Consider the following 25,431-nt stretch of genomic DNA (forward strand, 5'->3'; position numbering starts at 1 on the left):
ACCCCTTTTAATCCCCGCCCCCAAATTTTTTTTTTTTTTTTTATGTTTTTGCCCCCCCCACCCCAAAGAGTTTAAATTTTGTAAAAAAAAAAAAAAAAAAAAAAAAAAAAAAAAAAAGAGAAAAAGACTACACACTGTGTGATTTTATTGATGGAAGATTCTAGAAAATGCCAGATTCATCTGTAATGGCAGACGCATGTTGCTGGGGGTTGTGTGTGGAGGTGGCTGCAAAGATTTGCAAAAGAAATTTGGGGGATGATGAAAAAGTTCTGTATCTTGATCATTATGGTGGTTACACAGGTGGATTCTCTGTCAAAACTCATCAAACTATACACTGAAATGGCATTTATCATTCACAAATTATACCTGGAAGTTGATTTTAAAAAGTTATATAGAATAAGAAAACCAATTAAATAACTCAAATTCATCTTCTCCATTATCTCTCTAGTAAGAAATACGCTTTGTATCATCATACCATGTGCTATACATGTGCTATAGGTTTTTGTATTTGTGATAAGCATACCACACAGAGCCCTCAGTGAATGTCATGGTGTTGAAGTGGCTGTTTCTCCATTGGGGTTGCATATTCTCTTATGAGAGAAACTATGTCTCATTTGTATTTTTCTCCCCCCATGGCACCTCGCTCAGAATACATAAAAGAACCTCACTGAGCATTTGGTAAATCAATAGCAATATTTTTATATTTACATCCTACCTGGTTCCCAAAAAAGATGAACAGGAAAAGAAATTGATTTCCAGGAGCTGATGAATGAATAGAATGTTCTTGGCACTGGATCTCACATCCTGTCTCCACGTGTAAAAATTGGGATCAGAAAAGGGTTTTCAACCTACCTTCTTCACATTCATGCTTACTTACTGATGTAAGGAAATGCTCATCATGGTTTCTTTGTTCTCCAGTAGATAAATGCTATACAGACCCTCTGCATTATCCTTCTTAATAGTCCATTATTCCTCTGTTGAAAGTCCAGTGGTAGAATCAGCGTTGTCAAGCTGCAAGGAGGGGACAGGAAAGTGTTATAGGAAGGTGACTCTTATGCCCATTATTACATCGAGTGAAGGAAAATTGAAGGAGCATAGTGGTCTATATTGCATAACTGCCACTCTTGGGTTGTAACGAGGAGAACTGTGTAAATCAGTCCTCCGGTGCTTCTCCTTGAGAAACTCTTTTTCGCCCTCCCTCATAGCTTCTCTCTTTGCAATTTTTGGTGTTCTCAACTGGCCAATTACCTGGAATATTAGCTTTTCAAAATATGACACAGAAGTTCACCAATTCCTTCCAACTCATAACACTTTAAAATTGCAATTCCAAATTATTCCTGTAAAAATAGCTGATCTTTATGACTCCTAGGGGATTTCTTATTTTAATCTGAAACCTTCAGAAATGGTTCAGTTTTGTGAAAATGATGGGGGAATGTCTGCCCTTAGCAGTTTTTGTGTTCAAGGGCAAATCAACCTCTGTGCTTGCTAACTTTAATTTTCTAAGGGTTATGAGACTTTAATTTGATTCTTTATCCAGCGTGCATAAAATGTTCACTGGAATTTGCATAATACATTTATTGTATAATCATTCTTCACATTGGTTACCTGCTTCCTCAAATGAACATTACTTTTTTAAAGAGATGAATTAATGTAGGGCCAATTTGAACTTAGTAACTAAACAGAATTAAGTATATCTCTGATAGACAAATATAAAAAAGACAGGGAAGGAGAGCAGGTATTTGTTCTGAAATAGGCTATTATGTAAAAATAGCCCCAATCCTCTATTTTTAAATATTCATTTTACGCATATGAGCAGAAGAAGAAGTGCTGTCTTTAAAAATATAAAGATTTGTTATGTGAAGAAAGGAATACATTTGTCTGGTTTCTCTTAGAATGTATTTAAAACAAATAGGATGCTAAATTTCAGCACAGTCTAGAAAGATGAGGGAGTTGGAGAGAGAAAATGTCTTTGGTGTTAGGCCAGGTGTTGTAAATGCACTTAAATTTATTCAATGCCCAGAATCAACATAGAATTTAGGTAGTGTTATTATTACCCTTACTTTTGGTTGAGTATTCTGTGTCTGAGGACTCATTGCTGTCAAACGGTGGAGCTAGTATTTGAATCTAGATTGCACGATGGCAACATCTTTGCCATTCAGCTACAACAGTTTTTTATGAAATACGTTTATCTCTCTTGGGCTGCCTTGGAAGATTGTGTACTCCCTAATATTAGAATTGTCCAGGTGGAGTTTGGAGGAGTGTTTGGCAAAGAGACTGTAGGAAGATTTGAAGATGGTTAGAGGTTGAAGAAGATGGCTTTTAAGATTCCCATTCTCCCTATGGTTGTATGAGAGTAGCAGGTGCAATCCTGACTTGATGAGTGGCTTGTTGCAGTCCAGGGAGTCTCAGTCTTTAATGTGCATATGACTTTCTTGGGGATCTTGACAACATGAAAGCCTGATTCAGTAGATCTGGCCTGAAATTGTGCATTTCTAACAAGCTCCCAAGTGACGCCAACATTGCTTTTCCACAGATCACATCTGAGCAGCAAAGTTGAAAGCTCTCAGGTGAGGGGCTTCTGATTTCTGCTTGCAGAGCATTGTCCTAGTGGTCCAGGTCTTTCCCAGTACCATTTACTGAACAGACTATCCTTTCTTTTATTGTTAGGACAATTATATAAAAACTTCCTAAACTAAGCAGTTCTCTAAACTGCATCCAAACAAGCATGTCCTAAGATCCTGAAACACTATTTTCCTTATACAACTAGGATGTTGCCTAGAAAAGAGATTCCCTCTGTAAGTGATGAATTTCCAGCAATGTAGAGGGACACAAAAGAGCTGGTACCATCAAGAAGAACACTAATTTACAAATGACAGCAAAATTTTCTTGGAGAAACATGTCTATGTTGAAAAAAAAAATTCCACTTTCAACTTATAAATAAATATGTATCATGGTTCAAGTACATGACTATTCAAACTTTTGATATTCTTTTTGAATTGCAGATCTCAAATTTTGTCTCATAAGGTTCTGATATATTTCCAAAAATCCTTTGAGATAGATCCAACTTAATTACAATGAAAAGGAAAATGGGCTTTCGATCCCTTGTATTTCAGGAGATGGGTGTTTGAATTTGATTTAACTGGCTTCTGATATTTTTGGCTTGCAATGCAGGAAAGTATTTTTTTTTTCATGGTCTTTGAATGAAACAAAAATCTTAGGAAAATTCATTCTCTAAAGTATAGGAGGCTTTGAAAGCATTGTCTGTTTCCATTTAATTAATTTAAAAAATCTTTACAAATCTTGGAATAAAATCAGTTTTGCAAGTTATAAAACATTTAGCACACCGTACAGCTCAGAAATCTTTCAGAAAGAGTTAGGGAATTGGAATGCTGAAAATATTACATTGATGGGATTATAGAGATTTATATTTATCGGCCAGGAAAAGCAGTCACATATGTTGATTAGAGAAAAATCAGACATTAAAATTGTGTGTATAATCTGATATCATTTGGCTAAAATAAAGGAAAATCATTTTATTAACAATTTATTACCTTTGGATGATGGCCTCATAGCTAATTTCTCTTTGTATTGGCTGAATTTATATAATAAAATTATAAAACTTTTAAAATTAGAAGAAATCAATAGCTGTTTCCTTTTAAAATTTTAATTTTTATGAGTGCACAGTAGGTGTATATATTTATGAGGTACAGGAGATATTTTGATACAGGCATGTAATGCATAATAATCACTTCATGGAAAATGAGATATTCATCCTTTGTTTTACAAGCCATCCAATTATATTCTTTTAGTTATTGAAAAATGTACAATTAAATTGTTTTGACTATAGTCACCCTGCTGTGCTATCAAATACTAGATATTCATATTTTCAAACTATTTTTTTTGTACACATTAACCATCCTCATCTCCCACTCACTCCCTGCTACTGTTCCCAGCCTCCAGTAACCATCCTTCTACTTTCTATCTCCATGTGTCTAATCATTTTGATTTTAGATCTGACAAATAAGTAAGAATACGCGATGTTTGTCTTTCTGTGCCTGGCTTATTTCACTTAATATAATGACCTCCAGTTCCATCCATGTTGTTGCAAATGACAGGATCACTTTCTCTTTCATGACTGAATGGTACTCCATTGTATATAAGTACCACATTTTCTTTATCCATTTATCTCTTGATGGACACTGAGATTGCTTCCAAATCTTAGCTATTGTGAACAGTGCTATAACAAATGGGAGTGCAGATATCTCTTCAATATATTGATTTTCCTTCTTTTGGTTACATATTCAGCAGTGGTATTTCTAAGTCCAAACTGTTCTCCATAGTGGTTGTACTAATCTGTATTCCCTCTAACAGGATACATGGGTTCCCTTTTCTCCACATCCTCTCCAACATTTATTATTGCTGTCTTTTGGATAAAAGCCATTTTAACTGGGCTGAGATGATATCTCATCATAGTTTTGATTTACATTTCTCTGATGATCAGTGATATTGAGCACCTTTCCGTATATGCCTATTTGCCATTTGTCTCTCTTTGTGAGATTTCTCCTCAAATATTTTGCCCATTTTGAGTTGGATTACTATATTTTTCTTATAGAATTGTTTGAGCTCTTTATATTTCTTGGTTATTTATCCCTTGTCAGATGAGAAGTTTGCAAAAATTTTTTCCCATTCTCTGGGTTTATTCTTCACTTTGTTTATTGTTTTCTCCCACTGTGCAGAAGCCTTTTAACTTGATGAGATCCCATCTGTCCAGTTTTGCTTTGGTTGTCTGTGCTTCTCCAATGTTTTCTTTTAGCAGTTTCATAGTTTGAGGTCTTAGATTTAAGTCTTTAATACATTTTGTTATGGTTTTTGCATATGATAAGAGATGGGAGTGAAGTTTCATTCTTCTGCATATGGATATCCAGCTTTCCTAGTACCATTTATTGAACAGGCTATTCTTTCCCCAACATGTGGTTTTGGCACCTTTGTCAAAAATGAGTTCATTGTAGGTATTTAGATTTGTTTCTAGATTCTCTATTATGTTCCATTGGTCTATGTGTCTGTTTTTAAGCCAGTACCGTGCTGTTTTGGTTATCATAGCTCTGTAGTATAATTTGAAGTCAAGTAATGTGATTTCTTCAGTTTTGTTCTTTTTTCTAAGAATAGCTTTGGCTATTCTGGGCCTTTGTGATTCTGTAGAAATTTTAGAATTTTTTTTGCTATTTCTATGAAGAATGTCATTGGTAAATTGATAGGGATTGCATTGAATCTGTACATTGTTTTGGGTAGTCTGGACATTTTAAACAATATTGCTTCTTCCAATCCATGAACATGTAATATTTTTTAATTGTATGGTGTTCTCTTTAATTTTTTTTATCAGTGTTTTATAGTTTTAATTATAGAGATATTTTGCTTCTTTTGTTAATTCCTAGGCATTTAATTTTATTTGTGGTTATAGTAAGTGGGATTACGTACTTTTTAAATTACTTTTTCAGATTGTTCAATGTTGGCATATAGAAATGCTACTCATTTTTGTATGCTGATCTTGTATCCCGCAACTTTACTGAATTTGGTTATTGGTTCTAACAGTTTTCTTGGCAGAGTTTTAAGTTTTTCCAAATATAAGATTGTATCATCTGCAAACAAGGATAATTTTACTTCTTCCTTTCTCATTTGGATGTCCTTTATTTCTTTTTCTTTTCTTTTTTTTCCCATTTATTTATTTTATTGCATTTTAGGTTTTGGGGTACATGTGAAGAACATGCAAAATTGTTGCATAGGAACACACGTGGCAGTGTGATTTGCTGCCTTCCTCCCCATCACCTACATCTGGCTTTTCTCCCCTTGCTATCTCTCCCCAGCTCCCCACCCCCCACTGTCCCTCCCCTATTTCCCCCCAACTGACCCCAGTGTGTAGTGCTCCCCTCCCTGTGTCCATGTGTTCTCATTGTTCAACACCCACCTATGAATGAGAACATGCCAGTACTATGTTAAGTAACAGTGGTGAAAGTGATTATTTTTGTCATGTTCTTAGAGGAAAGGGTTTCAGTTGTTCCCCATTCAGTATGATACCAGTTGTGGGTCTGTCATATATGGTTTTTATTATGTTGAGGTATGCTCCATCTATACCTAATTTTTTTGAGGGGTCTTATTATAAAGAGATGTTCAATTTTATCAAATGCTTTATCAGCATCAATCAAAACGATCATATGGTTGTTTTTCATTTCATTGATATGATATATCACATTGATTGATTTGCGAATGTTGAATCATTCTTCCTTCCCAGGGATAAATCCCACATGGTCATGATGAATGATCTTTTTAATATATTGTTGAATTCAGTATTTTGTTGAGGATTTTTGTGTCAATATTTGTCAGAGATAATGGTCTGTAGTTTTCTTTTACTGATATATTCTTTTTCTGGTTTTGGTATCAAGATAATACTGGTCTCAGAATGAATTTGAAATTATTCCCTCCTCCTCTATTTTTCAGAATTGTTTGAGAAGGATTGGTATTAATCCTTCTTAAATGTTTGATAGAATTCAGCAGTGAATCTATTGGGTCCTGGGCTTTTCCTTGCTGGGAGATGTTTTATTATGGATTGAATCTCATTGTTTGTTATTGGTCTGTTTAGTGTTTGGATTTCTTCATAGTTTAATCTTGGTCAGTTGTACATATCTAGGAATTTATTCATTTCTCCTAAATTTTCCAGTTTATTGCCATGTAGTTGCTCATAGTAGCCATTAATGATCCTTTAAATTTCTGTGATATAAGTTGTAAGATCTTAATCTTTTTTTTTTTCTTTTGAAATGGAGTCTTGTTCTGTCACCCAGGCTGGAGTGCAGTGGCACAATCTCAGCTCAATGCAACCTCTGTCTCCTGGGTTCAAGTGATTCCCCTACCTCAGCATCCCAAGTAGCAGGGATTACAGGCCACCATGTTGGGCTAATTTTTATATTTTTAGTAGAAATGGGGTTTTACCATGTTTGCCAGGCTGGTCTCAATCCCCCAACCTCAGGTGATCTGCCTCAGCTTCCCAAAGTGCTGGGATTGCAGGCATGAGCCTCTGCACCCAGCCTCCTTTTTCATCTCTTATTGATTTATTTATTTAGGTTTTCTACTTTTTTTTTCCTTCAATAGTCTGACTAAAAGTTTGTCAGTTTTATCTTTTCAAAAAACAAATATTTTGTTTCATTGATTTTTTGTATTGTTTTCTTCATTTCAAATCATTTATTTCTACTCTGATCCTTATTTCTTTTCTTCTACTAATTTTGCATTCTATTTGTGCTTGCATTTTTAGTTCTTTATGATGTGTCCTTAGGTTATTTGAATTTTTTTTTATTTTTTGATGTAGGCATTTGCAGCTATAAACCTCCCTCTGAGTACTGCTTTTGGTGTATTCCATAGGTTTTGATATGTAATGTTTCCAATATCATTTGTTTCAAGAAATGTTTCATTCTTAACTTCTTTATTGACCCACTGGTTATTTGGGAGCATATTGTTTAATTTCCATGTGTTCATATAGTTTCCAAAATTCCTCTTGTTGATTTCTAGTTGTATTTCATTGTGGTCAGAGAAGATACTTGATATTTTTTTCAATTTCTTGAATGTTTTAAGACTTGTTTTGTGACCTAACACATAGTCTATTCTAGAGAATGATCTATGGGCTGAGAAGAATGTGTATTCTGTGGTCTCTGGATGACATGTTCTGTAAATGTCTGTTGGGTCCATTTTTTCTATACTGCAGGTTAAGTCTGATGTTTCTTTCTTAAGTTTCGATCTGGGAGATCTGTCCAATTCTGAAAGTGGGATATTGATATATTAGCTATTTTTGTACTGAGGTCTACCTTTCTCTTTAGCTCTAATAACATTTGCTTTATATATCAGAGTACTCCAGTGTTGGCTGCATGTTATGTTCTGTTGTTGGATTGACCCCTTTATCATTACGTAAGGAACTTCTTTGTCTCTCCTTACAGTTTTTGTTTTGAAATCTATTTTTTGTCTTATATAACTATAGCTACACCTGCTGTTTTTTGGTTTCTGTTGACATGGAATATTTTTTTTCCATCCCTTTATTTTCAGTCTGTATACCCTTCGAGGTGAAGTGAGTTTCTTCTAGGCAACAGATCATGGGATCTTATTTTTTCATCCATTTAGCCATTCTATGTCTTTTGACTAGAGAGTTATTCCATTTACATTCAATGTTATTATTGAAAGGTAGGGACTTACTCTTTCCATTTTGGTATTTGTTTTCTGGTTGCTTTGTAGTCTTCTATTCCTTCTTCCCTTCCTTTCAGTCTTCATTTTAGTGAAGGTGATTTTCTCTGATGGTATGATTTAATTTCTTGCTTTTAATTTTTTTGTGTATCCATTGTGTGTTTTTTGATTTGAGGTTACAGTAAGCCTTGCAAATACTATCTTGTAACCTATTATTTTAAACTGATGACAACTTAATGCTGTTTGCATAAGAAAACACACACACACACACACACACACACACACACACACACACACGTACACACGCAAAAAGTAATAAAAACCCTACACTTTAACTTCATACCCCTGCTTTTTAACTTATTGTTGTTTCTCTTTATGTCTCATTATGGTCTATATCTTGAAATGCAATTTTAGTTATTATTTTTTATTGGTTCATCATTTAGTCTTTCTACTTTAGAGTAGTTTACATACCACAATTACAGTGTTATACAATTCTATGTTTTTCTGTGTACTTACAATTATCAGTGAGTTTTGTACCTTCAGATGATGTCTTCTTGCTCATTAACATCGTTTTCTTTTAGACTGCGCAACACCCTTTAGCATTTCTTATACGGCAGGCCTGGTGTTGATAAAATTCATCAGCCTTTGTTCATCTGGAAAGGTCGCTATTTCTTCTTCATGCTTGAAAAATATCTTTGTTGCATATACTATTTAAGGGTAAAGGATTTTTTTTTTCTTTCAGTACTTTAAATATATCATGCTACTCTGTCCTGGCCTGTAAGGTTTCTACTTAAAAGTCTGCTACCAGATGTATTAGAGCTCTACTGTATGTTGTCTTTTTCCTCCTCCTACCTTTAGGGTCCTTTATCCTTAACTTTTGGAGGTTTGATTATTAGATGCCTTAAGGTAGTCTTCGTTGGATTAAACCGGCTTGGTGTTCTATAACTTTCTTGTGCTTGAATGTTGCTACCTTTCTTTAGATTTGGAAAGTTGTCCAATATTACCCCTTTGCGTAAACTTTCTACACATATATCTTTCTCTACCTAATTTTTCAGGCAAATAACTCTTATATTTGCCCTTTTGATACTACACTCTAGATCTTGTCAGCTTGCTTCTTTGCTTTTTCCTCTTTTTTGTCCCCTCTGATTGTGTGTTTTCAAATAGACTTTCTTCAAGCTCACTAATTCTTCTGCTTGATCAATTTTACTATTAAGTGATTCTGATGCATTCTTCAGTATGTCATTTGCATTTTTAAACTCTAGAATTTCTGCTTGATTATTTCAGTTTGTTTGTTTTAAATTTTTCTGATAGAATTCTGAATTTTTTTCTCTGTATTATCTTTGATTTCTTTAAATTTCCTCAACGTAGCTATTTTGAATTCTCTGTCTGAAAGGTCACATGTCTCTGTTTCTCTAGGATTAGTCCTTAGTGTGTTATCTAGTTCATTTGGTTAGGTCACGTCTTCTTGGATGATCTTGATACAAGTATCAAGATGTTCATAGGTGTCTGGACATTGAAGAGTTAGATATTTATTGTTGTGTTCATGGTCTGGTCTTGTTTTTGCCTATCCTTCTTGAGAAGGCTTTCCAGATATTTGAAGGGACTTGGGCCCTCAGCCCAATATTTCTGTGGTTTTTGCAGACTTGTAGAAGTACCACCTTGGTGGTTTTGGTTAAGATCTGGGAGAATTCTCTGGATAACCAGACAGAAAGTCTCATCCTTTTCCTTTACTTTTTCCCAAACAAATGGAGACTCTGTCTTTGTGTTGAGCCACCTGGAACTATAGGTGTGGTGATGCACTGGGATTGACTCAGTGTGGTTCCTGTGGCCACCATCAATGTGACCACTGAGTCAGACCTGAAACCTGCGTAGCACTGAGTCTTGCCCAAGGCCCACTCTAACCATTACCTGGCTATCACCTATGTTTAATTGAGGCCCTAGTCCTCTACAATCAACAGGTGGCAAATCAAGCCAGGTTTGTGTCTTTCCCTTCAGGATGGAAAGTTTGCCCGGGCCCCAGGTGGGACCAGAGATACTGTCTGGGAGCCAGGGATTATAGTCAAAAACCTTAAACATTTGTCTGCTGCTCTGTTATACTGCGGCTAAGCTGACACTCAATCCACAATATAAAGTTCTTTCCATCTTTCCCCTTTCCACAGGCAGAGGAGCATTTCCCTGTGGGCACTGCAACCACTGGCCCATCAGGGGGTTCTGTCAGGCCACTGCCCGTGTTCCCTTAAACCCCAATGGCTCTTCAGTCAGCTTGTGGTAAATGCTGCCAAGCCTGATGCTCACCCTTCTGGGAAGTTGGCTCTCCTCTGGCCCAGGGCAGGTCCAGAAATGCTGCCTACCAGCCTAGGCCTAGATGTAGTGACCCCAAGAGCCTGCTTTTTGGCCTACCCCACAGTGGCTGAGCTGGCCTCTAAGATGGAAGACAAAAAGTCTCCTTTACGTGTCCTTCCTCTACATCTCAGAGACCAAGGCCCATAGCATACAACCTGGGTTTTACTGCTGGTCATTCAGGGCCCAGGGGCTCTTTAGTCAGCAGGTTATGAATCCTGCCAAGACTAGGTCCTTTACTTCAATGCAGCAGGTTGCCTTTTGGCCCAGGGTGTGTCTAGAAATGTCATCTGGGAAATAGGGCCTGGAATGGGGGACTCATTATTCTACTTATTGCCCTATTCTACTAAGGCTGAGCTAGTATTCAAGGTGCAAGACTCCTCTTTATGCTTTGCTGTCTACCCCTTAAGCAGAAAGAAGGAGACATTTTCATTGCTGTGAGCTGTTTCACCTCAGGCTGGGGGAGGGATGGTGCAAGCATTCCTTTAGCTGCGCAGGCTGGTGTCTCCCTAAGTCTCATGCCATGCAACCCTAGTTCTCTGGCTCTGAGCCCAGCCCAGCACTAGGAGTTGTATATGAATTGCAGTCCCTGTGCCCTTGACTAACTTTCAGAATTTACCTAGGTCCCCAGAACCCTTTGGCCTATGATAGCAAGGCTTGCCAAGAGACTTGAGTATCAGCTGATGAGATGGATGATTCTCCTCTGGCTAGGTCTGTTCCAAATGCTCCTTCTGTGTGTGGGCATTGGCAGAGCCCAGTGCACCTTTGCTCTTCACTGTGGCAGAGCAGCACTGAGTTTAATGTAAAGTCCCCCAGATGCTGTGCTCTCCCTCCCTCAAGCACACAGACTCTGTGCTGCATGGCTCGCTGCCTGGTGATAGAGGGGTGGTTTCAGTGCTTCAAGACTGTCTCTTCTGTTCTCCTCAATGTCTCTTTCAGGATATGAAGTTAAAATTAGGTACTGGGATTGCTCACTTGATTTTTGGTCCTTGCAATGATGCTTTTCTGTGTGAAGCTAGTTGCTAAAATTTGGTGTTCCTGCTAGGGGTAAAAACTATGCAGGTTTCTATTCTGCCATCTTGCTCCATCCTTCATCAACTATTTATTTTTAGGAAAAGAAATGCGTGTGTAATTGGGGAGCCATTTATAAAATCTTAACTACAAATATTTTTCATTTTATGATTTTTGATAACAAGACTTATATTTTTATAACTCTATAAATCTCTGGGTATCCCTAACACATAGGATAGTGAGATCTCAAGAATTAGTTTTAGTTGCCTTTCCAAGTCGGGCCATTAGAAGGAATCACAGGGCAGTTTGTTTTGAAGATTAAAGCACCAAGGTCTAGGTGTAAGGGAAATCACATTTCACTGAATTCTGTATTGTTTGGCTTGTTTTGTCTTTGTTTTTGTTTTGACATGTACATTTGTTGCTCTTCATTGTGCATATATACATGTAAGTGCTTTTTTATTTTTAAAACTCTAAACTGAATTAAAATTGTATTTAATATGTCAAGTGGGATGGAGAAATGAATTTGATATGTCAAGTGGGATGGAGAAAAGAAGTTACGTTTCTCCATCCCACTTGACATATCAAATACAATTTTAAGTATTGTATTCTGGAGTTTAAGACGATGTAGAATACATCATGTCTCATAGTGATTGGGACAGTGTTTGAGGATAGTTACTTAAAATATTTGAAATAAAGCCTGTAAACATGTGACTAAGGAGCACATTAAATCAAATATGAGTATAAATTAGGAAATGTGTAACTGTAGTTAAATAGAACCTTTTGTCAAACGTTTTGAGTGTGGAAATCATGGATGGAGCCCTGTCCCAGGAAAGTATTGGTGTTCATGAGAACACAGGGCTCTATAAGGAAATTCAGATGAAGTGACAAGTTGGCAGTGGGAATGTCCAGAATGTAGAGTATAACAAAAACAAAGAATCATGGGTAATACATGATACTTGAAGGAGTTACCTTATATGTAGGATTCACTTTTCTTCCCTTTCTGCTCTGAACTATTTAATGTATCTTTCCGGGTGGTTGCCCCTATTGCAATGGTCTATCCTCTAAAGATGAATGGGTGGTAAAAAGAGGGATGCTTCTGTTACAGGGAAAAGTAGGTAGCAATGAGTACAAACATGCTTCCAAGGGCATTTTCTGGAACCATTAAGTGCGAATATGGATTAAAGTACCTGGGAAGAGGTGAGGGGTTTGTCCTCCAACTGATACACTGAGGTCATACCTCCATTCCTTGCATGGAGGAATAGTCTATTGTTCTTCCCATCTTTAATTCTAGAGCAAGGGGCAGGGAAGAATGGGGCAGCCAGGAATGAAATTATAGTTAGATTTGCCTATCTTAAGTTGGAGCTGGGGATTGTAGAGCTATAATTTAAGTATTCAGTTATAGCTGACTTTTACCATAATTATAAACTCAATGGAATTGTTTTATTAATATTCTGGGCTCAATCATATAGTCACCATTATATACATGCACCTCCTGCTGTTTTGATGGCCGAGACACACAGGACCAACAGCTCAAACAAGACATATATTTTATTTGTATATTTGAATACTGCCTGTTAGCAAAGCAGAGCTTTATAGATGGTTTACAGAGGTTAATCTGCCCATTTACTGCCAAGTACACTGCTCCCTTAATCTGTGCAATACTATAATAAAGTAATGGTTGTTCCTTGGCAAATCAGTGAGTTCCTTTAATCTCAATAAGGCATGGTGACTGCACTAAGCCCATAAATAATGATCCTGATACTGATTTTGACTTTACTCAGTATAAGGAAGCAATTTCTCTCATTTAAAAAAATCAATTGAACATGGTGAAAAGGAAAGTGAGTTTTGGGATTTGAATTTGTGTTTAGTTTGATACTTTTTTTGGATAACATAAATGGAATGAGAAAGTGTCTCCTTTTCAAGTGGCATACTACTAAATACTTTGTTCTCTAAATTTGTCTGTCTTTGTAATTGTTTTATTCTGCTAGGAAATACCACTGGGGACCGGTTCCTTTTCCCCAGTCCTTAGTTTCGTCATTTGTGTGCAAAATATGCTGAGTTTGCCCCCACCTGGAAGAAACAGTAGCCGTTTTAAAATACTAGCACTTTCTTTCCACAATTTATATGATGGTGATTACTCACTATACCTTGTACTAATTTCAAACAAACAGAGAGGCAGAAAGATAGACTAAAGCATACGTATACACATAAATTTAGAATATGGATAATTTTACCATCATGATGCTTATTGAATGGAACATGGCTCAGTTGCTCAGCTCTGTTGACCAGAGCAATACACCCTAAACCATACATACTATACAGTATAAAATTAGTCCAATAATGTGAAGATAATCATGTCTATATGCCATTTAAACATAAACTCCACTGCATTTAAATTGATTTATCAACTCTGCCAGACTATAACCTCATTGTCGGGAAGAGCCATGTTAGAGTTGTTTTCCTTACAGCATCTAGCACTATCTTCCTTGTACATAATAGATGCTAAGTAAATTTAATAATAATAATAATAATAATAATAAAGGGAATCCTTTCTTCATTCTCCTTTTATTATTATTATTAAATTTACTAAGCATTTACTACATAAAAGGAAGATAGTGCTGGAAACTGAAACTGGACCCCTTCCTTACACCTTATATAAAAATTAACTCCAGATGGATTAAAGATTTAAACATAAGACGTAACATCACAAAAACCCTAGAAGAACACCTAGGCAACATCATTCAGGCCATAGGCATAGACAGGGACTTCATGACCAAAACACCTAAAGCAATGGCAACAAAAGCCAAAATAAACAAATGGGATCTAATTAAACTTAAGAGCTTCTGTACAGCAAAAGAAAAAATCATTAGAGTGAACCAGCAACCAATAGAATGGGAAGCAATTTCTGCAACCTACCCATCTGACAAAGGGCTAATATTCCGAATCTACAAAGAACTAAAAGAAATTTACAAGAAAAATCAACCGCATCAAAAAGTGGGCAAAGGATATAAACAGATACTTTTCAAAAGAAGACATTTATGTGGCCAACAAACATATGAAAAAATGTTCATCATCACTAGTCATTAGAGAAATGCAAATAAAAACCACATTGAGATACCATCTCATGCCAGTTAGAATGGCCATCATTAAAAAATCTGAAGACAACAGATGCCGGAAAGGATGTGGAGAAATGGGAACGATTTTACATTGTTAGTGGTAATGTAAATTAGTTCAATCATTGTGGAAGACAGTGTGGCAATTACTCAAGGATCTAGAAATAGAAATACCATTTGACCCAAAAATCCCATTGCTGGATATATACCCAAAGGATTCTAAATTGTTTTATTATAAAGAGACATGCACACCTATGTTCATTGCCGCACTGTTTACAATAGTAAAGACTTGGAACCAACCCAAATGCCCATCAATGATAGACTGGATAAAGAAAATGTGTCACATATACACCATGGAATACTATGCAGCCATAAAAAAGGATGAGTTCATGTCCTTTGCAGGGACATGGATGAAGCTGGAAACCATCATTCTCAGCAAACTGACACAAGAACAGAAAATCAAACACCACGTGTTCTCATTCATAGTTGGGTGTTGAACAATGAGAACACCTGGACACAGGGAGGGGAACATCACACACTGGGGTCTGTTGGGGTGTGGGAGGCTAGGGGAGGGATAGTGGGGGTTGGGGAAGTTAGGGAGGGATAAAATTGGGAGAAATGCCTACTGTAGGTGACGGTGGATGGAGGCAGCAAACCACCATGGCACGTGTGTACCTATGCAACAATACTACAAGTTCTGCAAATGTACCCCAGAACTTAAAGTCTAATAAAAAAAAATAATAAATAAAAGAGAGATCACATTGTGGTTTGAAAATGTCACTAATCCCAGGCAAATTTCTGTTCCAAAAGCTGATGTCTTGTTTTAGTATTTCTGGCACAAGGATTTCGGAATGCTTAGGCAATTAAACTGGAACATCAGGGAACTGTTGTGGAGCAACCTGTTTTCTGTACAGTGGGTATCGTTGCCCATCTTATTTTCCCTTGTTTGCTAAGTGTCTGAGGCTGCAACCCTCTCTGTTTAGACAGTCCATATGTGGTTTCTTTTCTGTATCAACTCCCTGAATCCTATATTTTTAAGACATTTGAAAGCAAAGGTGATTTCAGATTATAAAGGCTTAGAAGTTTTCTCACAATAAGCCCTATTGTCTCTGGCTTTTGCTTTCAGTAGAAACTATCTTTTGCCTCTATATTTTCCGCAAATCTAAGATAGACCATAAGGCTATAATATTGGTTCTCCTGTGGTATCCCAGCTTTACTGTAATGATCACTCACAGTAAATGGATACCAAAGAAGATACTGAAGAGATGAGTAGGTTTTCTTGTTTGTTTTAAGTAGAAAAGTAGCAATAAAGATATTAATACTGTTATTGTCTCCTGTGATCACATAATGCAAAGAAATAGCAAATCCAATAAAGAAAGATATTCAGCAATAACTGAGTAGTTTAAGGATACAGTAGAGGTAGAGCAGAAATACAGAGGCATGGAGGCCATCTAAGTGCCACCAGACTTCCAGGCAGTCTGCAAACCACTCCTCTCTCCCTGCAACTCAGGCATCGTAGCCTGCGCCCAGACAGCAGCTGCAGAAGATTACTAAGCCCAAATGGAAGATAGGGAAGGATTTATGGAAACGTGATTCCTTGTTAACATCTTCAACTGGTAAGGAGAATTTCAGCTGAATGTATATATGATTCTTAGCCAAAATGTTTGCTTTTTCTGTTTGGAAATCGCATTTGACTCAAAGTTGGATTGTCTTTGAAAGAATTTGGGTGCTACACCAAGCCATCTGTGTTTCAAGTGAGCTTTTATGATGGTTATTCTGAAGAGGAGGAACGATACAAATGTTGTGAAATATAGTGTGCAGTTACACTCTGAGGGTCTGAGAGCAAGTCTCCTTCGCTGACTGTTGATGGCACTGCAAATCTAAAGCAGGCGTTCCAGCTTTATCATGGCAACCCACCCCAACACACACATGAAGAACAATCCCAATGCTGGTAAATAAATAAGGAGCTTGAATTGAGAACTTAAGGAGCCCACAGCAAAACAGAAGTATAAAATAAGCTTTTGAAGATGGTAAAGAAACATTTAATGAAATTTCAAATGGATGGTCACACAGTGGTTCAATGGAATGGCAAAGGTTTCAGGGAAGATGTTGCCTGTAAATGACTGAAGGAAACAAAATAAGAACCATCCAGACACTACTATTCTTTGTAGAATTTCATCATTTTACACACACACACACACACACACACACACAGGGGGGGGAGAGAGAGAGAGAGAGAGAGAGAGAGAGAGAGAGAGAAAGACATACACTTTCTTCCCAAAAGTCACTAGGCTTGTAGTGCAATAAAAATAGCAAAACTTTAAATTAACACAGAGGGTTTAAAACATTTCAGGAAAGCATTGATCATATCTGCCAACGGAATGAGTGTATTTGGCAAATGACCTAATTATCACAGAGTTGGTTCCTTCTCACTGCTCTACTTACCACTAATTGCAGAACTGCTGGCCTTCTCCCCCAGACAAGGAAGAAAAACAAGGACAGGGGTGTGTGGAGAAAACAGTGACATTCAGTTTTAATTCATTTGAACCTGATGCCAAGCTTAATTATGTAACTGAGAGAGTGAGACGGGTGGGCTTACAGCCACTTGGGCCAGAGTTTCTGATGGTTAGCATTTGCCAGTGTTTTGTTGAGGATTTTTAGCAGTTACCGTGGAGCATTATTAGCTGAAGCTGAACTAATCTCCCCTTACCCTTCTCCTCACCAGATGTAGGTACAGAGGTTGCTGTTCCCAGACTTGATTATTTGTCATTAAGGAAAACAAATTGAAAGCAAATTGAAGTGGCTTTATTCCTTGCTAAATGAATCATTATTCTTTAGGGGCAGTCTCGTATTTCATTTTATTTTTTTCTGATTGTGATGTAGTATCTGCTGTTATGTAAAACTCAGTAATGCAGTGTTTATTTCTAGAATGAGAGTATTTTTCAGGGTTACTTGAGACATTTTTTACATAAACTTTCATTGGAACTAGTGAAAGTGAGTCTATATGAAAAACACATAATTCAGTGAAATATTTCTGATTTGGTGGCTTATTGCCTACTTATAATTTTATTTATGCAGTCTCTACCCCCCTTGGCTTGGTGCCATCAGTACAGACATTTTGTACAAAAGGGCCAACCTGTCTCTCCTTGCTGGCAGGATGACTCTTTATAAGTACATTTTTCTCAAAGTTTAGCCAGCGCATTCTTGATTCAGAGAAAGCTCGGGGTGTATCACAACCTCACAGAAATGTCTTCTGTTTGGATTGGAGTTTAGTCCTGAAGGTCAGCATCTTGATTTCATAATATCCTATGTACCATGTAGGGGTGAAAAAGAAGGGAAGAAGCCACGCTAGAGGAAAGGGTGGGAGTCATAAAATAAGGGGCTGCCTGCTGGGCAGCAGCATGGGTGATACAGAGCCATGACCACTTAGCATTATGTGTTCTTCATAGTCCAACAATATTAATAGACTTTTTTTTTTTTGAGACGGAGTTTCGCTCTTGTTACCCAGGCTGGAGTGCAGTGGCGCGATCTCGGCTCACCGCAACCTCCGCCTCCTAGGTTCAGGCAATTCTCCTGCCTCAGCCTCCTGAGTAGCTGGGATTACAGGCATGCGCCACCATGCCCAGCTAATTTTTTATAGTTTTAGTGGAGACGGGGTTTCACCATGTTGAGCAGGATGGTCTCAATCTCTTGACCTCGTGATCCACCCGCCTCGGCCTCCCAAAGTGCTGGGATTACAGGCGTGAGCCACCGCGCCTGGCCTAATAGACATTTTTATCAGTTAACCCCCATCACTTGTCCCATGAAGTAAATTAACATCTTTTAAACATGCTTTCCATTTATTTTCACAAATATTTATTAAGCATGGGCTACATATTAAGTATGGTCCTAGTACCTGGGAAATACAAAAAAACAACACCTGATAATAGAGATTGCTCTTTGTTCTTCCAGTTACAGTGGGTGAAGGGGAGGATCCTTGTCTAGGGAAGGCCAACACTTTCATCAAGTTTCTAGATGCCCCCACCCTTCTACCTTCTCAGGAATGTCATTCTATAAACTACCCACTTGTCCTCCTGTAGCTTTAATCTATTTTCTGCGTGGGCTTTCCCCTCAATATTCAACATTCAAAAATGCCAAGAACACTATCTGTCCTATAGAAAGTGGTCAATAAATATTTGTTGAATAATGTACATGAATACTCAGCAGTTTGTTAACCTGACTTCACACTGGAATCGGGTAGGAAATTGACAACGCGCGCGCGCACACACACACACACACACACACACACACACACGACCATAGTATCTCCTTCTTAAAGCAAACCAACAAAAACAACTCAGTTGACCTTATATCCCTTGCTAGCTAAATCTGTCCCTTAATTCTTCTTCCCAGCCAAGATAACTGCAAAGAGGCCTGTAAATCCTCCTCTGCATCTCTCTCTTATGCTTCAACTACTCCAGCAGGCTTCAATCCCCACCACCTGCCTAAAGCAGATCATGATAATGACATCATGTTTCTAAACACACTGAGCACCTTCAAGCTGTCTTCTTGCTCAAGCTCTCAGTACTATTATCTCTCCCTCCTTCTAAGTAAGAATACTTTCTTACCTTGAATTTGAGACGTCTGATTCCCTTTTCATTTCCTTCTTCCTCTCTGATTCTCCAGCTTCCTTTGCAGTCTTTTCTTTTTATATGATGCCTAAATGTTGAAGTTGCGAGAGTTCTAATACTGCACGTTTTTTTAAATATACTTCCTCTAGGCATTTTTCACGATTTCCCATAAATAACATCTCTAAATAACATCTTTGTACTGTTGTCCTCCGGTATGTCCAAGTTCATCTCCATTTGTGAGCACCCACCTAATATATCCAACTGCAATTTGACGTTTCTGTTTAGCTGTATCCACCATTTCTGACTCAACGTGTCTCAGACCAATATTTTAATTTTCCTTCTCTCCTGCTGGTTCTTCCCTGAGTCTCCCCGTTTCAATAAATCACATACTTACCCAGTGGCTTATGGCAAAAACAAAGCAAAACAAAACAAAACGAATGAACAAAAAGGGTAATAAACCTTATCTATGCCTTCCTTTTCCCCAGTTCAGTCAATCGATTTACAGAGCCCTTTTAATTCTGCCTCCAAAATATAACTCAATCCATCCACTTCATCCTGTTTCATTGCCAGCTTCCATTCTTCTGGAATGTTGCAATAGCCCCTAAGTTATCTCCTGATTCCAGTCTAGCTCCCCAACAACATTGCAGTCTCTGGCTAGAGTGATCAATTTTTAAATGCAGATCATGTAACATCATTGCTTCTTTAAAACTTTCAATAATGGACAATCGGTAATTACAATCTATGTTATGTGCTGTCATTTAATTTCAAGGAAGATGTGCAATTTTCTAAGTATGTATTTATTTGTATGGTTATTTGTTCTTCTCCCTCTCCCATCTCAATTATTAGTTGCATGAGTGGGAACTGAGGTTTGTTTCTACTACTGCATACCCCATGCTCAGCGCACTGCCTGAAATAGAATTTTATTATTGAATAAATAAATGAGCCTGTGAAAGGTACAAGGTTGTTCCCATCTCAATCTCATCTTAACTCATCAACCACTCCATTGACAAATGAACTGATTAAATGAGCTCAATTAAACCCTTTTATTTGGAATTGTTTTATTCCTTGCCATTTAAGGAATTTTCAAGACTGAGCCCTTCCTCTGGTGGGCTTCAGAGGCTAGAAGAAATAGTTAATAGTGTGGGAATATAAAGCAGTTCATGGTATGGTGTACTTAAAAGGACACATGCAGACTTGACTTCAAATCCTGGATCTGATGATTGAGTGGCTTGTGATTCTGGTCCAGTTGGATCAGCTTACCTGAGCTTCAGTTTCTTCTTCATGTGTATAGTGGGCATGAAGCCAGTAGTAGTACCTGATGTTATTATGACCTCACCAAGTACCAGTGTGTTAAGTACCCAGCACAGCAACTGGCACGTGACAGTTGATAGTTTTGCTTTCTTCTCCCCTGGACCCTATTTCTTGACTATTACTTTCTACCTTTTTTTTCTGTCTTTCTCATCTTGATGGGTGGTAATACTTATATTACCCACTTAGTTTGATTTTGTAGGAAGAGAAGAATTAGCAGTACTTACAGAACAGGCTTCCTTTTGGATTAGAAATACAAACTTCACAGCTTCTCTGCCCAGCTTTTCAAGAGCATTTTACGGTACACTGCTGTGTAACAAGTTCATTTTAGGATAACATGCTGGGAGGGAGAAAAAGAAGATGAGATTCAAGGGGAAAAAATTAAAAAGTTAATTAAAAGAAACAACTTGGTAATTGAATTCCCTTGCACTCTTCTTTGGTTATTTTGGGGTGGCAGGAGGTGTCACAGTACACGGTTAGTAGGTTTGCTTCAGTGTCTCACCTCAAAACTTCTAAATGAGACAAGTAGAATACCGATGACTCCTAACGTGACAGCTGAGTATAGGGTACATTTGGTGAGCTTTTTAAGCATGCCAAACAAAGCTGCCCTGATACTCACTCTTGAGCATTTATATTTCAAAACATTCTTGGCAGTTGGCATTGCTGTTAGGCTAAGCCTTGGACTATTAGCCAGCGTAAGGGCATGCAAAATGGCCTTTTCATTGACTATTTTACTGTTTATTTGCTCTCACCACATGTGCATATCCACACAAGCACACAATCAGAATAGCATTGGGAACTTGTATGCCCGTTTCAGACTGTACACTAGAAGCAAATAAGCAACATAGGTGTGTATTTCTTATTTTTAAAAGAAGCGTGAATATTTATGCATTTAGTCATTCTTTTTCACAGATCCCTTAAGAGTCAAAGTCATTTAAGATGTTATCATTGAGAGAGACAAGATAATGGAGGAGCATGGGCATAGTAATCAACTGGAGCTAGGTTTAAACCCTAACTCTCATTCACAGCTCATACTTATTCGTGAAGTCAACATATATTTATTGAATACCTACAGTGTGCTAAGCACTATTGCAGTTGCTGATGATAACCTTTTGCATGTTCTTATCATGGTTTTTGTTAGCATCAATATTTGAGGTTTTGAAAATTAACTCTCGGGAGAGAATTTTCTATATTTTCCATTATTTTATGCATCTCATTTTGCCATTGAAGAAAGAACAGAGTTAAACAGTCTATTATCTTACTCACCAAATTAGTTTAAATCAGGTTACGGATTGTATACTCAATCTCCAAAGCAATGCCTAGAAAGTAAGAGCTACTATTTTATATCTAGAGATATTACGGTATCTCTCCCAAAGCATTAAGGACTACCAGTCTAAGAGCCTAATGATCTACCAGGCGTATGTGTCCGAAGAATTAAATGCAACTCTCTCTGTAAACTTGCACTTCAGCAGTGAGGATAGACGTTCAGCTTTTTGTGAATACTAACTAGGGGTTTTTATGTTTTCACAGGTTATGGTTTTGTAGATTTTGACAGTCCTGCGGCCGCACAGAAAGCGGTAGCATCTCTCAAGGCAAATGGCGTGCAGGCACAGATGGCTAAGGTAAGATTGATGTTTAGGGGTGTGTGTGTGTGTGTGTGTGTGTGTGTGTGTGTGTGTGTGTTTGAGAGAGAGAGAGAGAGAGAGAGAGGAGGATGGAAGAAGGAGAGATTAAATATTTCTCCTTTGCTCTGAGCTCACTCAGAGATAGAGGTTGCAACAATTTGTTTTATATTTTCTTGTTGGGGAAAATAAGAAACGCCACATTCAGCTTGGCTTAGGAGAATCTGGCTGACATATTTCATTGTTTCTTTAAGTATATTTATTACTGTATCTTTTATTATGGTAATCTCATTCCCAATTTAAGGACACTTGTGAACTGCTCTGTTCTGCTTGAGAAAGGTGGGGCATGCCTGTGTGTGTGTCTATCTAGGATTTATACTGGTAAACAGTTTTGGAATAACAGAATTATCAGCAAATTGTCTTTGACAAACTGCATGCTAAAAAATGTGTGTGTTCTCTTAGCTGGGCAGAGCTGATTGTTGAATGATGGGTTGTTTGATCTATGAAGGGGAATGAGTTTAACTGAAGTGTACCTTCTCTGTATTGCCAGAATTTCACTTTGGTCTTTATACGTAGAGTTTTCTAAGATAATAATATTAGGTATTAATAATTTTCAATAATTTTTGTATTGTTAAATAGAATAAGTATTTATTCTATTTAACAATAGAATAAGAACCTTCTACCTGAAATTGTAATATACTTTGATATCTGAGAAAATAAGTTAAATTATTTACAATACTTTTGTATCCTGATTGCAGTGGTGGTTACAAGAATCTATACCTGATAAAGTAATATAGAACTATATACACATATTACACCAATGTCAGTTTCCTGGTTTTGATATCATATAATTATATAAAATGTAACATTTGTAGAAACTTGATGAAGGGTATATAAGATCTCTCCATACTATCTTTGCAACGTCCTGTATATCTATAATTTTTTCTAGATAAAAAGACAAAACAATTGTTTATAACATTGATGCTTGTTAGCTGTCTGCTTTAAAATGATGATCATTTTGAATTTGTTCACCTGCAATCTAAATCTTTAAATATTCTTTCTGATTGATACTAGTGAACTTATTTATCTCCAGATTCTGTAAATTTTAGGTGGAATGACCAACAGACATTGAACCTGTTCTAATGTATTCATGCTCTATTCATATATGCACTTAAGCTTAACTATTCCCATAAGAGTTGAGTGATATAATGATAAGGTTGTCTAATTTTCAGTTATTTCGATTTTGTTGAGATTACTAACATTATTTGATAACATTTTCCAATCTTGACCTCAAATAACTAGATGTAAGCTATTTCGTTTCTTCATCTTCACTTGTCTGCTAGTAAAATGATGGAGACTGTATCTGTTAACCTTTTGTTGCTAGCCACTTCCCATATAGATTACTTTGGTGAACTCATTGTCCTTTATGACACATGAATAGTTGTTCAAGGCAATATAAATTTGAATTCTTTCAGCTGTGTAATATATTCTTCATCAAGATTATGCCTGGAAACCTTAGATATTTTCATGAACTAAGATTGATGAAGTTAGTCTTTTTAATTAATAAGGAAAATATATTCATGTCTTGGTTTAAAGGTTACTTGGGAAGGAGTCAATGGCAACTTAAATAGTGACTTCCTATACCCAGAAAACAAATGATGAAATGTAGCTGTTAGGTATATGTAAAATATATAACTAGAATTTGGACTGAAAGCAACACCTACTTGCAAGAAAATAAATATAAGGATGCTTAAGGAAAAAGTTGTTATTGGAATACCTTTGATTTATTCCATTGGTAAATTCCCAAATCTGGAAGTTACCAGATTATAGCACTTTAGAAGTAATGAAAGCAGCATGCATAATCTCTACCATTTCAAATGTCCTCAGAATATGTATAGTTGGTTTTTAGATAAAAACCACTGCCATCTTGTACAACAAGAAAAGAAAGTTGACATTGATTTTGTAACTACTGAGGAACCAGTATGAATATTTTCCCTCAGTTTCCCAGCATTCTAATGCACAGGGAATCTCTCTCTTTCTCTCTCTCTTACTCGCCCACCCACACCCTCTCTCTTTCATTCTCTCTCTAATTATTGGCATCTTCCCTAGTCAGAAAGCATTTGATTTGGGGAAATTTTTTTTATATTTGTTATACTTTAAGTTCCGGGGTACCTGTGCAGATCGTGCAGGTTTGTTACATAGGTATACATGTGCCGTGTTAGTGGTTTGCTGCATCCATTGCCCCGTCATCTACATTAGGTATTTCTCCTAGTGCTATCGCTCCCCAATCCCCCCACCCCCTGCTATTCCTCCTGATTTGGGGAAATGTTTTAAAGAACTCCTAAAATGATGATTTTTCCTAGCCAGCATTTTGGCTGTTGGCTCATGCCCACTGTATAAAGAGCTTCCAATTGGAATGTTTAAAGTGACTTCTATTTTTGTAGTTTATTCAAAGATTTTATCTTATCAATTCTGCTGCCTGTGAAGTTAATTCTTATTCTGTTAGCTTTAGAGTCATATTTGCCTACTGGAAAACTTTCAGCAATGAATGGCTCTGTAATTTAACTATCCATAAGAAACTAAATAGGCTCCCTTTGACAATGAAATGGGATAAGCTCGACCACCTGTATTAGCAGATTTCTCACTGGGCTATTGGATTTCATGACATTTTCCCCCTTTGTCCTGGTGATAACTATTATTTATTATCATATAAACCTGCAGTCTGCAGGGTACTGGAAACTTGCACTATATTTTTTGCCATTTAAGTATCTAGTGAATCACCTCCTGCATCCTTGTTCTTATCAATATCCTACTATGCAGGTTGTGGTGTCACATTTTAATGACTCCAGGATTTTAAAATAAAAATATTATTAATAATCTAGTTTTCCAATAGTAACCTTCAGCTAACATAAAACTCTCCATGTGAATTGCTTTATTTAGCTAGCTTATTCCAATGTGTGCATATGGAAAATCCAACTGATCTGTCAACCAGTAGCAAATCATCCAGGAAGTGGTAATTGATTAATAATGAATAACCACTAACGTGGATGAACATTTTTCTGTATACTTACTGTTCTGCCACAAAGGGTTTTTTTTTTTGGTATCAAAAGACATGTTTCTTTTAGAAAATCAGATTCAGAATATTTTAGTAACACATAGTGGTTATGGACATAGATTTGGAGGGAAGTAAGATTGGCCTTGAATCCTCGC

At 37.0% G+C, this 25,431-nt stretch overlaps 1 protein-coding gene across 11 annotated transcripts in view; it reads left to right on the top strand.

Annotated features, from left to right (window-relative positions):
* The window catches only part of RBMS3 (RNA binding motif single stranded interacting protein 3), a 758,821-nt gene that overhangs the window by 296,024 nt on the left and 437,366 nt on the right, over positions 1 to 25,431 (top strand). For all 11 annotated transcript variants that reach the window (XM_032259567.1, XM_032259558.1, XM_032259610.1 and 8 more), the window contains one exon: positions 22,130 to 22,221. In XM_032259567.1, the coding sequence (XP_032115458.1) occupies positions 22,130 to 22,221 (92 nt within the window). The remainder of the gene's footprint in view (positions 1 to 22,129; positions 22,222 to 25,431) is intronic.

The sequence above is a fragment of the Sapajus apella genome, unplaced genomic scaffold (genome assembly GCF_009761245.1).
Source record: "Sapajus apella isolate SASKATOON/1434 unplaced genomic scaffold, GSC_monkey_1.0 scaffold4, whole genome shotgun sequence".
In the NCBI taxonomy this organism is placed as follows: domain Eukaryota; kingdom Metazoa; phylum Chordata; class Mammalia; order Primates; family Cebidae; genus Sapajus; species Sapajus apella.